This window comes from Colletotrichum aenigma (genome assembly GCF_013390185.1).
Source record: "Colletotrichum aenigma strain Cg56 chromosome Unknown KSG_Cg56_contig59, whole genome shotgun sequence".
Taxonomy (NCBI): Eukaryota; Fungi; Ascomycota; class Sordariomycetes; order Glomerellales; family Glomerellaceae; genus Colletotrichum; species Colletotrichum aenigma.
In genome coordinates, this window is record NW_023500965.1 from 1 (window position 1) to 16,268 (window position 16,268).

Below are 16,268 nucleotides of genomic sequence, written 5' to 3' on the forward strand. Positions count from 1 at the left end.
GTCCTTATCGTCCCTTCTTCTATGTTCCGCTGCTAAGGCATTGACCTTCGACATGAAGAGTCTTGCCGAGTCCGCATGACGTGAACGTTGATCGGGCCTCTTTCTCTCGTTTCCACTTTGAAAGTCCTTCGATTGACCTGCAAGCTTTGGGGTGTCGTCAAGGTGCCTAGGCCGGCCGTTAGTGTCCGCAGACCAGCCGGAGGCTCCGAGTGAGGGGCTTTACTCACCGGCGATCACTAAAATCAATCTCGATGTATCTGGGCTTCCCTGCACTTCCTCGGTCGCGATAAACCCGCAGGTGAGACTCGCTCGGCCATCCAGGCCCAGGAACTATGTACTTTTGTCTTTGCTTAGTGCAGCCCGTAGCTTAGGCATAGTGGTCTGTACAACCATGTCGATGTCGGTAGTGTGTCGATCTGATTGTCCGTGGATTTTCAGAGCGAGACCACCAGCAACAGCCCAGGGAATCTTATTCCGGTCAAGGAGCTTGCCGAGCGGGTCAAGGGTGTCTAGAAGACTAAAAAAGCTAACGTCAACCTCAGACTCCTTCTGAAGTGTTGCTGCCTCCTGTCGATCAAACCAGCCTTTGGTGATATCGCGGCCGACAACAGTAATGCCCCTCGGGAATTGGGTGCATGCTCCACCCCTACTCTTCCTAGTGAGGGCTTCTACCTCACAGAGGGTGAAGTCGGTGATGCTTCCCTTTGTCGACACAGAGGAGCCGAAGCCCCGGCCATGATATGTCGCGAGCGGCGCAGCCTCTAATGAGACAGCTAGGAGCCAGAACAAGGTTATTAGGGACCAGTAGATGGTGCAAGAGAGCTGTAGAGGCGGTGCCATTGGTAAACCCGACCAAATCTGTTACAAGATAAATGTTGCGAAGCTGGAAAGTCCTCGACCTTGAAGATCACGAAACAGCCAGCGAAGCTATGTAGTTCATAAACAATAGTGCCAAGCGCAGGAAGGATTGGCTTTATGAATTTGGGGCAGGACGTCGTATGCTTAACGTAAGCACGCTTCTTTGCAGGGCATCGCACCCGATTATTCATCCCTTCTCTATTTAGGTGTCGCGAACATCAACCAGATTATCCGCCCTGGGCCCCTGCGCATGGCCGTGGGTCAAAGGAGAAGGCTAGAGCCGGTTTCGCCGAATCTGATAGATACTACCCGACGGCAGTGTACGAACTGCAGACTGAGTGTGTGTGTTTGCGTATGTTTCCTCTTTTTTCTTTTTTTTCTTTTGAATCGTTTTCTCCCCCCCTTCCTTTCACCCCCACTCCGGTGCCCATCGTATAACCCTACGGATACCGCGATCCCACTAGGTGCTGCCTTCGCTAAACACTTAACGGGGCCCTTCCTACTGGTGCCCGGGGCTGCCGAAGCTGCCCGTGGCCCCAGTTAAGTACCCTTCGGCAATGGTGGCCATGAAAGGAGCGCACGTTTGAGGCAGCGTTAGCTCTACCCCTGTCAAGGGGTAATTAGAGTGCTTGGAGTTCGTAGTTCATTTTTTGACCGATATGTTCTACCCCGTCCCAAATTATATTCCGGTCAGCTCCTGGGCCCGGATAGCAGGCTCGGCCGACAGCTACCGCGCGTCCGGACAGGATAGCGAGAACGAGACCATCCAATCGAAAATGACATTCATCAGACTGAAGCATCCCTGAATTTGCATATGATCACTATAAGGCTACTGATTAGTCCAGGGTTGCGTTGCCCATTTACCCCTAGCAAAGCTCTTGACATCATATGAAGATGAGCAGGAAGAGGTGGACACCAGGCTAGATGGGACCGAATCCACATTCTAGAAGCAATTGCTCGCTCGACAGATATACTGCAATTGACCGCCCCTAAACATCACAGACTACTGGCACTACAGTCCTCTATCAGCCCTTTCACAAAGCAGAACAAATAACACCTAAACATGCTACGACGTTTTAGAAACCTGTGTTAAACGCTCAGACACCTAGTAGTTAGGCGACCTGAAAAGAAACAGCTGGGGCATTGGAACTTTTTAACAGAGCCTAGTGAAAAGGGAACAATGGCCAGAAGACATGACGGTGTCAACAGACCTCTAGTCATTTGAGTCTTGAATGTTCAAGGGCAGAGATGGTATTTGATCAGAGTTTTGGAGCAAAGGAGATCCACAACGCGTTCGGTTTGCCTAATGCCCTAGGGGAAACTGGTCTAGACCGCTGAAACAGGTCCGGTCATTATGGCGTTGAAACCTAACATGATCTTAACTTTTTCTATCGCACTCACGTTGGTCCTCTTGAATATGTGGCTAGCCTTGGAAATTGCTAGGTTGAAAGGATAATAGGTGCTATTGCGATCGTGGGCCATGTCCTATTCCTTTCTACAGCTTAGAAGCCATGAAACGGTAGTACGCAAGGCAGTTCCATTCCTTGTCGTATTTACCCTTGGAGAGCGTGATCCATTCTTCGCCTACAGACGTGGTCAGTCAGTATAGCTCATCCACGGCAAGATGGCAACATACCTTTTCTAATGACTCTATCAATGTTGGCTTTAGAAGAGGTTGTAGTACCTCCATAATCAATACTGGATAGCATGGGTTCAGTCCCTTTCCAACAACACGCATTAATGATTCATAGCCAATAGACGACGTACCGTTGCATACGCTTGACTTCATCCCAGTCATGGCGTGTCTGAGTCCAGGTGTTGGGGTTATCTGCCAGGCGCCTTACGTGCAAGTAGCTTGCTGTAAACTTGTTCTGGCGAAAGGCGGTCTTGCCAACGATGAGACCCACGTGAAGACAGCCCGTCTGATCGATGGTATACTGCTGACTAGGTGTCATACCCTTCTGTCCAGGATATGCTTTATTACAGGACATGAAGTAGTAGTGTGTGTTGTGGCTGGCGGAGAGTGCCCACAACCCTCTCAGCCGCTGCCCAAGCTGCGCTCGAATCGCGGGACAGGATTCCGTCCTTGTCGTAGACAACGCTGCCTATTGTTGCCATATCGCCTGGTGAACGGACTGTTATAGCATTGTTGGGGTTTGGCACAGCAAGGCCAGCTTCGGCCATGCAGGACGAGAGGAAATACAAAAGCCTCATCCTGTTCAAGGGGATGCAAGTTGAGAGACAATAGCAAGTAGATGCGGAATGAAACGGTGTAGGTAGCCGCGAATCCTCGGGTTTTATAAGCTTGTCTTGCCTAGTTATCGATTCATAATAATGATCCGAGGAACTCTCAGTGCGCAGCAATCGTTGGTTCAGATAGTACTCAGCCGTCGGCGACTCTGCCACGGACACATGAGAAGCCGAAGGTGGATCCCTCATCGGCTACGCCGATGAACTGGCAGACTCCTGGTATAGCCATGTTACCCAACCTGCGAACGGAGCTAATAAGCGCAGTACTGCGACAGGCTAACGATGCAGAAGCCTGGTAGCGACAAGGGGCCGAATTTGGAGGCCGCAGCATTTTCACTGCGTCTATGACTACGGAAGGACTGAAGAGGCTAACCCAACAGACCGCACATACGCAGTAAGGATAACAGTGAGCCGACCCACTTAGGTATTAGGCAGCTGTGACAGGATATTTCATCAGAATAGATTGACCCTAACATGGCTTGACATGTTCCTGCCTACTCGGTCTCGACCGTAGCGTAACTTTCCGCTTCACCTCATTCCTTCCCTTTAATATGTGCCGCCTACTTCAACCCCTACCACCCTTCCTCATTCTCTCCACTTGACTAGCATGCAATCACCTAACGTTGGCACAGACCGTTCCCCTCGACAACACATATCCTTTCACCTTCTCTACACGTCCTCTGACGTTAGATGCTCTCTCTGGTGTACACTTGGTACCTTCGACCTCGAAGTTCTAATATTTCCAGCCATTGTTGGACTTGAATCGGCTGCAGCGCAAACGGTACCTCCTGTAAGGCCTGGGAGAGACTAAAGAAGAAAAGAAAGAGGGAAAAAAAACAAAGAAAGAAAGAAAAAAGAAAAAAAAAAAACGCCTACCCAGTTGACAAAGTGACGGTAGTGGTGCCCGGAAGACTCAATCCATCTCTAGCCGTCCCGACGATGTGTTACAGTCAGCTAATTCCACACGGTACTATTAAAGGGAAGATTGTTGCTGCCCATTTCAAGCAAAGCGCAGGCCGTCAAGCAATACCGCCGCATACTGTATTTAACTTTATGACGAGCTTGACTTCTGGAGTTATTGACCTGACTATATATAGAGCTAGTAGCGCTACTAAGAGTAGCGCCGTCGTTCCCAAGAAACTCCGTGTCTTGCAAGAAAAAGAACATCAAGATCGGTCTTATTGGTCTCTAAGACAGGCACAAATACAGCTCGCAGTCTTTCGAGTACGAGACAACCTACAACCCCACGCGTAGATTTTGCGCATATAACGAGATTCGGCTTGCCAGTAGCCAACGATTCCACTTGTGACCCAGTACTAAACCTGACTGCAAGGACAGCAAAGGATAGCGATCGACCGCCCCACGCTGACGCTGGGCAGCTTATAACGGGTCACTCAACTTTTAGGATCGGTGTGAATAACAGGCACTCACTTAGAACAGAAGGACTACACTGAAGGCCACCATGACGCTGCAGGTTCTTAGTGCTCGCCTCCTGTACCCAAGTGATAACCTAGTAACAGGATTATTGGTCAGAGGGACTGTTCATGACTGACATAGTATGACCTAAGCCTGGCTTATAAGCAGACACCCGTAGCTCTTTGGCCATTCACTCTCTAACCGTTATTTGGGCCATTTTAAGCTTATCTTCACCACGCACACCGTTGGTTACAGAGTCTGAGACTGATTAACTCAACCTTTGAGAAGACATCACCTGTTAGGCTCAGTATAGTGGGGACGTAGAACCATGGTACAATATTTGGTCCACAGCAGTGACTCTGGACTCCCGTTAGTGGAATGTACGCTTAGATGGCGGGCCGTGACGGTCGGGTTACTAGAACAGGGTGTTTCCAGAGGTGGGCGTCAGACGTTGCGATGGCCCCTTAGAAGCGTGTATGTGACTCTCCCAACTACAGCATCCGCAATTGCTGTCAGGCAGACAACTAACTACAAGCCCCAGGAGACTGCGCAACCGGGTAGGTCGTTAATATACTACTTTACTCTTATACTACAGACCCCCTTGAGCTATTCTATGAATGCCCAATTGACTCCGAGTCTCCGCCCTTGGCCCGGGATATCAACAGACGTGTCGCGCATCTTCCTCCTCTATCGTCTCAGTCACGATGGAAGTACATCACCCCACAGCCTGTCTACATACACTTCCACATAATGTCCTGGACCTGCCTTATCTCAAATAACCCCAAACACTGAAATCGCTGTCTTCCGCTACTTACAAAGGTCAGATTCATATTCTAAGGCGAGGCAAGACTTGAAGCTTCCTGGAACGAAGTCTTACTTACCTTGGTCCTCTACCCAATAGAGAAGTATACGTTCTGGTTGCCGTTTTCCTTCTTGACGACGATTTGAGTTATACCTTTACTCCGTAACATCTGGCCCACTGCCTTATAAAAGGGTGTGCCGCTGAAGATAGCCCAATCTGTTTGATGGTTGGGGGTAATCCGGATTTCGTCCTTAAAGCAAAGTTTGTGTTTATCGCGGTATTTCTTCATGGCCGCTTTTGTTTCAGCGTTCTCGACATCATCGATGATCACTAGCTCTATATCGTCCGGATCGACAGACTTCTTTTCGCATAGCGCCGCGAGAACCTGCGACAGTCTCAACTTCTTCCGATGGTTGCTCTCTAATCCATTGTACGCAAGATAGACGGTCATCGTCTTCTTATTAGTGCTGATGCCGACCTTATCCAGTGGAGAGCTGCCACTAGTATAATGACTAGATTTGACGTAGTATACGCCATTAGTGTGCTCGACAGTGTAGCCGTGATCCTCTCAGAGACCGGCAAACACTCCTAGGAGCGAGATGGCAAGTACGAAATAATGACGGAGACCGATCATAACGAGAGCTTGGCGGTTGGAGTTTGGGGCTGGACTGTAGCATAACCAGACGAGATATAACTCAGCTTTAAATAAACAAGCCGACCGTTGGTAAGCCCGCAAGACACTGGTGCTCTACATAAAGAGACTGGGTTTTGCTCAGGTTCGGTGTACGCGCTCAGTCGTATTCCACGTCAAAGGGCCAATCTCCCAGATGTCCTTGCACCCATGCTCAACGGCGTCTCCGAGGCTATTCTGGGGCACTCCCTACGCGGAGGCAATCCCAGAGAAAACCAATAGTCGGGGAGGTCATGATAGTATGAGAACCACTAACGCTCAGTCGGACTGAGGCAACTACATAGGGACCCATCAAGACCACTTTTATCTGGTTAGATAGCTGATGCGTCCAGTCCGACGAGCTTGATTTGCTTATGGATATCCAGGTCGTCTTAGCATTCCAACAGGGGCAATTACCCCAAGGACACCTAACATCACATCTAAATTGAACTCCTATCTATACCTTAGGGAAGCAAAAAGGAAGAAGAAGAAGGAAAAGGAAGGATAGGGAAGTCAAGGACGAAAAGTGAGAGAAAACCAAACCGTTTCTAGGGAAGCGAAGTATGAGAAGAAGAAGGGACAAAAGACCATTTGCTATTACACCTCTATTCAGGAGAAAAGGTTACATTGAAGAGTAGCGGACACGTCTCTCCTAATCCCCCTTTTGCTGTTGTCGCCGCCGCCCGAGCCCATGACACCGCACCGCTTGATGGACAAACAACGGCAGCAACTAGGAGCTTTGCACCTGCAATTAAATTAGGCCGAGCCGGTGCTCATCTACCGGCCTTGCGGCTACGCCTTAAAGCCGTTCGTGGAACGCGTAAGCCGGCATCCAGCCGAGAAACACCACATGCCCAAGCCGCAAGGCCGTCGGCCGTCCCGCGCTGCTGAAGTCCATACCACTGGGGGACCCGAGCGACGTCCTCCCCCTCATCCCGATGGCCTCCCACCCCATGAAGCGCTGATGGTCACCCGCGGCCATGCCTGCCACTACTGAGACTACCGGACAGCAAGTGATGACCTTATCTACCGCCACCTCTCCAAGTCACGGAGCCTCTGGATGTGGAGACATCGTCAAGTCCGAGTTATCAACCCGCAATATAGAATAGATATTATCAAGAAGGGTTCAATAATCGATGCCACCCCCATCTCGAATGCTCTCTCCCTTGTCGCCGGTCGTTTCAATATCAGAACCGCCCTACTTCCGTTTAGGCGGGATCGCCGTGACGTCTAGGGCGAAGAACGCATAGTTTTGGGCGTTCCTGATCTTGTCCTTATCTGTAAGCTTCTCGCAGCTGACGTTTCGTGTTTAGCATTTGCAAATCTCTCGTGGTTTCGAATCAGGTATCATCGGATATAGGAGGGAAAGACTTACTCCTCCACTGGATATGCCAGGTCAATACAGCGCTTGCCCTTGCCGACAATAGCGTCGAGATGCTGCGTCTCGTGCAGCAATATCATCCCCGAAGATGGCGTGTATTTTCCCTTCCGCCAGTTCGAAAGCATTTGCGAATTGCTGGCTTTCTTGAAAAAGGAAGGGCAGGCGAGGAGGATGTTGGTTTTGAATACTTGGTCGCCGGCATTGATGGCAGCAGCCGCCACCCCGCCGTTGCACAAGGGAAAGTCCTTAGGGGGGCATGCATAGACCAGTCGTTGTGGGCTCGGACCGCCTTCATCGTATGACTTGACGGTGCTTGACGGCATCTGCAGGAATCTGTTTGGTGCCCCGAAGTGGCTGGTCTTGATCGTAGAAAGCTGGGCTTTATTAGCATTGGTTCCTATCAGTATCACAGTCAGCACTCGACTCCATAAATAGACGCCAGACGCAAGAGGCATAGGAGCCCGACTTCACCGTCAGTAGCAAGACGTGTGAATAATGAAATGAAGTTGTTGACGTACTGCCAAACCATCTCGTATAGGCCTTCGATGTTGTCCCAGCATTGTCCAAGGCCACTATGGCTCCGTTGGCTAAGATCTTCGCGTGCTCAACTGACTTCTCAATATCTTTGAGTTGCGATGATGAGCATGGCCAGTCGCTTCCTTTAGTCATAGAGACCCAGGACGTCAGCGCTCGCTTGTCATAAGAGGCGAGAAGGCCGCGTTCGGAAGGAGTTAACACGCCAAAGACATGGGAGAAGTTCAACGCAACGAACAAGATGGAGATGACTTTCCGCATGTTGAAGATGAAAGTGCTGGGACTTCTCGCTTGGGTGAGTGGGTGTTGGGCGCTGATACTCGGGTGGAGGAATGATAAAGCAAGCAATACAGTTCGTCCTACTGACCTGGAAACGAATATGCCTGACTGTGGGCTTTATAGATTGCATTTAGGTTGCTCAGCGTGATGAGCAATGGCTGTGGGCAAGAGATTCTCGCTTGTATGCGGTGAAGCCGACATATCGTTATGTGCTTCTTTGGGTTATACAGGGTTAGTATCAGTGACCCCAACCACGCGCCTTTGGAGCTTCCACTCCTGTGGATAGTAGGTAAGAACACATTCAGCTTAGTGTGATGGTCTAGCTTGAAAGACTGCAGTATGTGTCCCACTCGCGCAAGTCACATCATTCCTATGACCTAACAGGCGCAATCAACTCAAGGCGGGTCTGCTGGGGGTAATTCATCTTTTTAAAAGGGTTCCGCCACAAAGAAGCAGGGAGTAGTAGCGCATACTTTATGCGGTATCTTCAAAGACCAGACACCAGCTGAATGGGGCAAGCAGGCAATACTAAGCAGTTACCCAACTTCGCATATAGCTATATACGAAGTTGTTATTCTGGTCCCCTACTTACCAGGCGCGCGGACAGCAACATGCCTATATAAAAAGGCAAGACCAAGCCCTTGGGCATTGGGAAACTGGTTATCGACCTTGGGGGAAATCATCATCATCCTCATTCTCGGAGATGGCCCCATTCACGCGCCCGCCTTTGCAGGGCTCAGCCCAACGTACTCACATCTCTCATCACGCATCGACGGGGCCCACAAATCTTTTCATTCCCTGTTTTCGGGAAAGCTATTTGCGTCGCGAGCTTGGCTTCAGCGAGCGCCGGCGCACGTGCACGCTGATTACAGGCCCCACTACGCCCTTTGTCCTCCCCAAGGAGCGGGCTATTATTCCTTACGAGTCGTTGAGGCTACCTATAGTGGCCCGTCAACCATCCCCCAAATCTTGCCCTGCGCACCTAAATCTGAGATCTCCACTGGACGATATGATCTTATGCACCAGCCTAAAAGGAGTATGTTAAGTATTATCAAACACAGGTTCCGCTAGTATTCTGATTGTATTTCACTGCTAACTTAATAATATACACAGAAACAAACCATTAGAAACATCTTATTCTTAAAGATCTAAGATGCAGTGCATTATAGCAGGAGGGAAAGAAAATATAAATAGTACTGTTTTTCTTAGTGGCGACTATAACATCCAAGCCACTATACTGTTTTAAGTCTGTTGAAAATAAGTATTTAGAGGGTAAAATCTACAAGAACCACCCACAATAAAACTGTCAAATTGGGCATGATAACCTTGAGAGGTGTCAGTCGCTATGAAAGGTGTCCGCCACTAAGCGACCTTGAGAGGAGTTGAGAAGAGTTTTCTATGGTTATGCCAAACTCTATTGATAAAGGAAAAAGCCCTCACTCTGGACATAAATAGTAGAAGATCTTCTATTATGGAAGAGTTGGAAGAAAAAAAAAAAAAAACCAGAATACACATCACTATTCCTTTTACTACTGCCAATCTAACAAAAACTTCTACCTGTAATGTAGCTTAGTAATCGGCAGGCCTAGTGGGTCGCACCCTGCTCGTTTTTGCGAAGTTTTCGGACCCCCTTGCTATGCCCAACTCCAGCACAGAAAAAAAGCCCTGATGACGATGCCTTCAGGCCTGTTAACCCCTGTTCTGCACTATGCATCTCCGGTAGTGGAAGTAGCTCCCCAGTAGCTTCGGCCGGCCCGACCGGCTCGACGGCCAGGGGAGCAAGATGCTAGTACGAGTGTCCGGGACCAATAAAACCTGCACCGTTTGCTCAACAGCAAGCCATGCCGGATAGCTAAATGGCTCTACCTATAGAGGCCTCTCTAAGTGCTGCGGACAAGGAACAAAGGGATAGGGTTTAAGAAGCCAACCGAAGTTGACAGGATACGTAGATGATGAGGTGCATCTTCATTAGATGCTCTGTCTAACTTTTGTCTGTCTGCCCTGGCGTCTATTATATGCACTCCCAGCACCTAGAAACCATCAACCTAGACCAGTGACCATCCCGACAAGGCCAATCGCCTTCAACCGCAGAGCCCAACAGCTGCTTTCGCATCCTCTCTCCCACCGGCCGTTGTAACACCCCTGCACTTTCTCTTTCTATGGCTTCGCTACCATCTCGCAGCAATGACACCCGATTGCCTCGCTCTTCACAGTAGAGGTCGAACATTCGTTATCAACTGCTACCGATCCTCACTTAACGGGGAACCCTAGCGGTTGCGCACACCCTACCTTAACCTTGGATCTAGACCTTTACGGTAACAGGAAACGTTTGTCTAGATGGCCGGATACAGAGAACTGGTTTATGAACGAAGATCTCGTTAGCAACGTCGTTCTCCTAGCAAGGTAGTCTGCCCTTGGCCCGCTCCCGGCCTGCGGAAAGCGATCTGCAAGGCACCAGACCGCATCCTGAGAGACCTTCTGAAACTTTGCCTGCCTGCTATACCATCCGCGGCCTCAGCGACGCCCGTTAAGTCATAGCCGGTAACGTGGACGAGTAAATTAACTACGTGTCATTGGCCATGGATGTTGACCAGCATTCTCCATGCGGCCTGAGCGCCCAGGCCGTCAGGTCCGTATCGCTGTTAGTATCCACACCTACAGAGCAAGTGACTGCTCAAGCCGGAGGGCGGGTTGGACCCGTCTTTTGTGCTACCGCGCGATTGGGGTGGCCCTCTCGGCTCTGCCGCGCGGGATCTTTTCGCAGTCTCGGGAATAGCCACCGAGAGATTTTCAGCCTCTTCGACCGGACATGGCTACTTATTGCGCACGGCTTCCATCCTGCTTTGCACCGACGTATTCCTAAACCGCCCGCTCCCCGGTAAGCGACACAGCGGGTTTCTTAAACTGCTGTCTACCTACTACCAGTCGTCTTTCGAAATGTGGACTCTTGCATCTTGGGGCTGGGCGGTTAGGCTGTCCAGTATACTTGTGCTCTTTGCTCTCCTCCAGAGTATCGCAGCTCAGGATCTCGGCCTGAACCTTGACACACATGCCCGAGACAAAGCACAACAAATCGTTTACTCCTCTAAGCTCACCTTCACCCAAGATACTGTAACGCTCTTTAGCAATGACCAACTCTATGAGCTTGCTCACTTGGCTTATAGCCAAATGCAGACCAAGTTTAATGCTGATCGCGTTGGGCCACAGGAGCAGCCCGCTATGATGGCCGTTATGGCCGTCGAGAAGGACGTCTTCATCTCGTCCAGTTTGAAGGGAAGCGGCCCTTCTCTGTACAGCCTCGCACCCCAGCATTCCAAACCACGAGTCGTCGCTGCCCTTGACCGGTGCCAAGCCAGACTACAGAGCCAAAAGAAGGTCCCAGTAAACAAGAAGCATCGAACCGAGGCCGGCTGTGCGGAGATTTTCGCTGTTCACCAGGTAAGTCCTGCCCCTTCTGCTGCCAGGTCCTTCCCATAGACCAAGGCGCTAATTACCAACTCCTCTATCTAACGCCTCCCAAGTACTATTTAGACAGCGATACCTCCCAGCGAGCCCACAATCACCCGCGCTCCATCCGCGTTGTTGCCTACGGTAAAGGGGGCCAGACAGGCGTTATAGGCCGTGAGTTTGTGCCTATCCTGCTGTATGTATGTTATATGGGTGACGTCGTGCTAACGGGCTCATTAAACAGCTCAAAACCCTTGCGGTGGCGGTGAAGTCGTCAACCAAGAGGGTCGCCTAACGTGGGGGTGCAGGCAGTTCATGGCGGACAAAGGGATCACCGTGCCACGGAAGCCCGGCAAGAAAGTCGATATAAGATTGCCACGGCCGTTCCCAACGTTCACGCATAAACAAATCAGCGTCGTTCCCCACGCTCGCTCGCGGCCCACCCTCAATGCGGGTCCGCGCCGAGGGAGGCGAGTATCCCTACGGGTTCATTGATGCTCCGCAGAACATCTACCAAGCCAGTAGTCAGCAAATTCTAGATCAGCAGTGGTCTCGCGAAGCGGAGGAGCATGCCGGCCGTAAAAAGACCGAGGTGGTGGCATGCTGGGTCGCACTAGGTCATATCATCAGCAGCCGAAATAGGCGCCCCGTAACCTGGAGTCTCTTAAAGCTCCTCGATTGAAATCCTTGCCAGCTACGTTCTTAGAAGGAGGGAGGGCTGCAAGTCGAGCCGCGGGACAGAGGTATCGGGGATAAGTAGTAGGTAGCACGGCACAGAGACACGCAGCGTACAGCCCACCGCATCCACCGAGTTGTAGAATCCGGGAACTATTGTGCCCTCATCTGTCCCCGAATGGATAGCCAGCTGTCCAGCGGATGTGAACCTTACTGACTGTTACTTCGCTATCTCAAATGGGCGTCGCCGTCGTTTCAGCCCTAGTATTTTCATTGTCATCAAGTACCTCGGTTCGACTCATATCGTCAACGTTTATAGAGCAGAGCTCGTTATATATTAGCACCCGCGTTCTAGAACGGAGGCTCTTCTGCACGTCATTGCTGACTATTTCAATTCCGGCTTCACTGCGACAAATGATCCAGATACTATAGCGTTCTTCGGTCGAGCGTGGGTACCCTCGCGTCGTTCTCGTGCCCAGCAGCAGCGTTAGAGACATGATGATGATACCTTACTGATACTAACAACAGATTGAAGGATTCCTTGGTTTGAGGCTATATGATGATTGTAAACGTTAGTCACAAATTCTATCCATTTCGGTATCTTGGACCGCCCTTCGCCCTACAGACTATGTCAGTGAGCCAGTGCACAACGCAGGTGGCAGGAATCATCGCCAGGCCTGAAGACAACCTTTGGGTCTTGGGTGGTCCCGCTCCATGTTTCCTATTCCGGTAGTTGTAGTGTCGTTGGGACGACGAGATCCGGCCTTCCAGCGTTATGTATTCACCCTTTTACCTCAGACGGCAGGTGCAGATCAAAGCAGGGCGGACCGATCCTGCCTGCCTTCCACAACAGGCTTTACACAACCGAACTAATCTGAAATACGTAGGACAATGGTAGGGGGCCCAGCTGTTCCCAGCATTCTACGTCGCCTGTTAGCCGTTCCACTCTCCTGGAAACTGCTTGAGCTGCGAGGTCGTGGCTCTAAATAGGGAAGTGACCGCCCCTACCCTGAACAATGAACAGAACTCCCTCCCGCCCGATCTCGTCGGCTGAAGAGCATCCTCGACGATAGGCCCCCTTAGAGGCCGCCTTGTTTCATAAGTGAAACCGTTCTTTGTCAATGTATTATGATCTACAGCTATCGCCATGTACCCTCGTCGTTCCAGTCTTACGTCTGCCGGCCTATAGCAGCCCACATTTTGTGCGTCTAGAGCCTTCTAGGTAGAGGGTTCAGTGCCAACATCATACCATACAGTAGGGAGCTGCGTATGTCGTGGTGTTGAAATCAATTTTAACGTACGTACGAACAGTTATCCTCATGTACACACGTATCCAACAGTCCGATCCATACTCAACCCATTTTTCGGCGACAGGTGCTCACCTGCAGCTGTCAACCTACCTCCTGAACTGCACCCTCGGACTTAAACCCTAAATAGAACCTCAAGCCGCCTTGGCCATGCTTCATTCTAGCCAAGACAAACTCCTATACACTTCACTATCTCGTCCCTCCATGGACCATAACACACGCCACACCTATCATCACCATCATTCCTTCTGTATCAGCATCCGGCGTAGACACCGTTCCCTCCCCACGGGCTTTACTACAAAAGTAAGGCGAGTTACTACTAGAGTCTAGCATAACGGTCACATACTGAGCATACAACTGTATCTGGCTTCTGCTACTGTAAGTTCTCTAGTTTGAGGGGTGTTGTGTTCACACCGACCTAGGTACACTGCAACTCCTACTACAGTGTCGATGCTCCCGCACCGCCCTGGGTCCGCCAAGCCTTTAACGCCACGTAGGATAGCGCCCAGGGCGGCATTCCCAAGGCCCTTTAGGCGGAATTCGATGCGTTGAGCGGCGAGTTTCTGTGCAGAGGAGAGTAATAGGTTGATTTGGTGAGGAAACTGACCCAGCCTGCCCAGGATGGAGCGCTAAGCGTGGGTCGTTATCGGGCATTTCCCGCCCTCCAGCTTCACATACATACCTACTTAAGTATACATAGACAAACAAACACACAGCTAGTCACAAAACAAGCCATCTAAAGAGATGCCGTACTACCGCATACGATTAAATTAGTTCATCATCTATAGGCTCGCGTCCGTAGCAAAATCAGCACATACATCTATGTCGGTATGCCTTTCCCGCCTTAGTCCCTTAGACCATCTTAGGACAAATCTTTATTAGTGTAATACTCAGTTACATCGATCCCAGTTCGGATCCTGTCTTAAAGTCTAGGACGAACTCTTAGACCTAGAGTTCACCTCAGGGGCATCTGCAACTTGCAAGCGGACAGCATAGCGCCCTAGTAGGCAGGCACGTCCGTCCCCTGCACTCTCCACCATGATGATAGCTAACTTTATGTGATACCCACAGCAAAAGGAGACTAAACAGTGTCCACCCAGTGGTGACCAGCGACATATTAAGACGGGCATGTAACTCCCAACTCATTATATTATGCCCACCTATTAGAAGGCAAAGTAACGCGAGTGAAGTGTAGCCCATGTGTAGTACTTGCCGCCGGCAGTCACGGACACAGTCGCTAGCCTGCCATGAAGTAGTTCCGCGCCGGTTAGTCTCCAAGCATCCCAAACCTTACTCCACACTTGGATCTATCCATCCGCACGTTGCGCCCCCATTCTAAGCTAGGTTTGCGGTGCGCCCTGAACCTTTTCAACGACCCCACCCACTAGGAATGGAACGACAATGAGGGGGCAAGCGAGCGCTTAGTAGAAGGAAGAGGTGAGCAAGCTAGGTACACGAAGTTCTAAGATAGGGTAAAGATAGGGATGCTAATTTCAGAAGCATGCCTTTACAAGAAACACTTCTGATGTCCCTATCGAAACGCCTCTTACACCTGGACGACAACCATCTTTTAATTATCCTTCTCTAGTATATAACTCTTTAACTGAGCTTGTTTCGGGGGGTGGGGGACTCACAACTGGCTCGGAGCATCTCGCTCGCGATCTTCAAAATCTCCATCAGAGTGTCCATAGAAGCATCAAGCGTCAATGGCCGGAGAACAGTAGGTGCGTTCAATGAAAGCACATCTGCTAGTGAACTTCCAACCTGGGACAACTTCTCCAACATGCTAACCCTGTTTGTAGCAAAGGTCCTCTGGGGTGAGAGTTGGAGGACAAGGACAATGTCTCGGGCTATGCTTAAGGGATAGCCTAGCGACATACTATCGCAATAATTCGTGCTCGTCAGCGTCGTCGCTGACAAGCACAGCTGCCACACAACAGTCTTAAGCCACCCGCATGTGACGAAAAGCTCGGCTTGCTGCGACTCGGGGTAGGCGGACACATCGGCGAGGCAGTTTGACAGGGCTCCCTGCAGCTGGCACAGCTGCTCATGATCTGGGTTTCGCCGGCTTAACCGTCTGACGTTCCGTATAAGAGTTCCACGCTGTAATGAATTCGGCATCGAAAAGCCGGAAGAGGGAGATCAGATCAAGAAAGCCATGCAGGATTTTAGAGTCCGCAAGGAGTGGATCGAAGCGAGGTAGGTTAATTGTGGAATGCAAGGCCAGGGTCTTATGTCGCTGAATCGCGAAAGCACGTTCCGTGACGAAGAGGACCCAAAATGCCCGTCTAGCTTCCCTCGCAACAGACAGGTTGGTCGCCTCCTCGTAAGTGGCTTCTTCATGGTACCTAAGCGTCTGTAGTATAGTTATCGCTTCACGTAGGTAGAACCAAGCCGCATAGTCGTTGCGGGGGCTAGAGTGTGCACAATGCAGCATGAAAGAGGTTTGAACTTGTGCAAGGGACTGGTTGTCCGCGAGGTGACAGAACCGCCTTGATCGCAGCACTTCAGAGACCAAGAAGTCGGCCGAGGGCTCCGAGAGGTCGTAATGGCTGCGCTGACGAGACAACTCTGGCGAATCAGCGGCAGAGGCCGACGACGCGTCACGGTCCGGAGCGACGGTGGCGCAACAGGACACATAACGCCATA

General features: G+C 50.7%; 5 protein-coding genes across 5 annotated transcripts; 2 read left to right on the forward strand and 3 right to left on the reverse strand.

The window, feature by feature from the left end:
• Positions 1 to 2,353: 2,353 nt before the first annotated feature.
• Positions 2,354 to 2,849, reverse strand: CGCA056_v015180 (uncharacterized protein; the record flags this gene model as incomplete). The annotated part of the gene is made up of 3 exons (XM_037330420.1): positions 2,354 to 2,442; positions 2,495 to 2,556; positions 2,626 to 2,849. The coding sequence occupies 3 exons, from the start codon at positions 2,847 to 2,849 to the stop codon at positions 2,354 to 2,356; spliced, it is 375 nt and encodes a 124-aa protein (XP_037171186.1).
• A 4,345-nt stretch (positions 2,850 to 7,194) lies between these two features.
• Positions 7,195 to 8,172, reverse strand: CGCA056_v015181 (Neutral protease 2-like protein MEP5; the record flags this gene model as incomplete). The annotated part of the gene is made up of 3 exons (XM_037330421.1): positions 7,195 to 7,291; positions 7,372 to 7,774; positions 7,896 to 8,172. The coding sequence occupies 3 exons, from the start codon at positions 8,170 to 8,172 to the stop codon at positions 7,195 to 7,197; spliced, it is 777 nt and encodes a 258-aa protein (XP_037171187.1).
• A 2,955-nt stretch (positions 8,173 to 11,127) lies between these two features.
• CGCA056_v015182 (uncharacterized protein) lies at positions 11,128 to 11,932 on the forward strand (the record flags this gene model as incomplete). The annotated part of the gene is made up of 3 exons (XM_037330422.1): positions 11,128 to 11,628; positions 11,712 to 11,837; positions 11,882 to 11,932. The coding sequence occupies 3 exons, from the start codon at positions 11,128 to 11,130 to the stop codon at positions 11,930 to 11,932; spliced, it is 678 nt and encodes a 225-aa protein (XP_037171188.1).
• A 20-nt stretch (positions 11,933 to 11,952) lies between these two features.
• Positions 11,953 to 12,132, forward strand: CGCA056_v015183 (uncharacterized protein; the record flags this gene model as incomplete). The annotated part of the gene is made up of 1 exon (XM_037330423.1): positions 11,953 to 12,132. The coding sequence occupies one exon, from the start codon at positions 11,953 to 11,955 to the stop codon at positions 12,130 to 12,132; it is 180 nt and encodes a 59-aa protein (XP_037171189.1).
• Positions 12,133 to 15,218: 3,086 nt separating this feature from the next.
• On the reverse strand, positions 15,219 to 15,740 carry CGCA056_v015184 (uncharacterized protein; the record flags this gene model as incomplete). Its single annotated transcript, XM_037330424.1, has 1 exon — positions 15,219 to 15,740. One exon carries the CDS (start codon positions 15,738 to 15,740, stop codon positions 15,219 to 15,221), a length of 522 nt encoding a protein of 173 aa, XP_037171190.1.
• Positions 15,741 to 16,268: the final 528 nt, after the last annotated feature.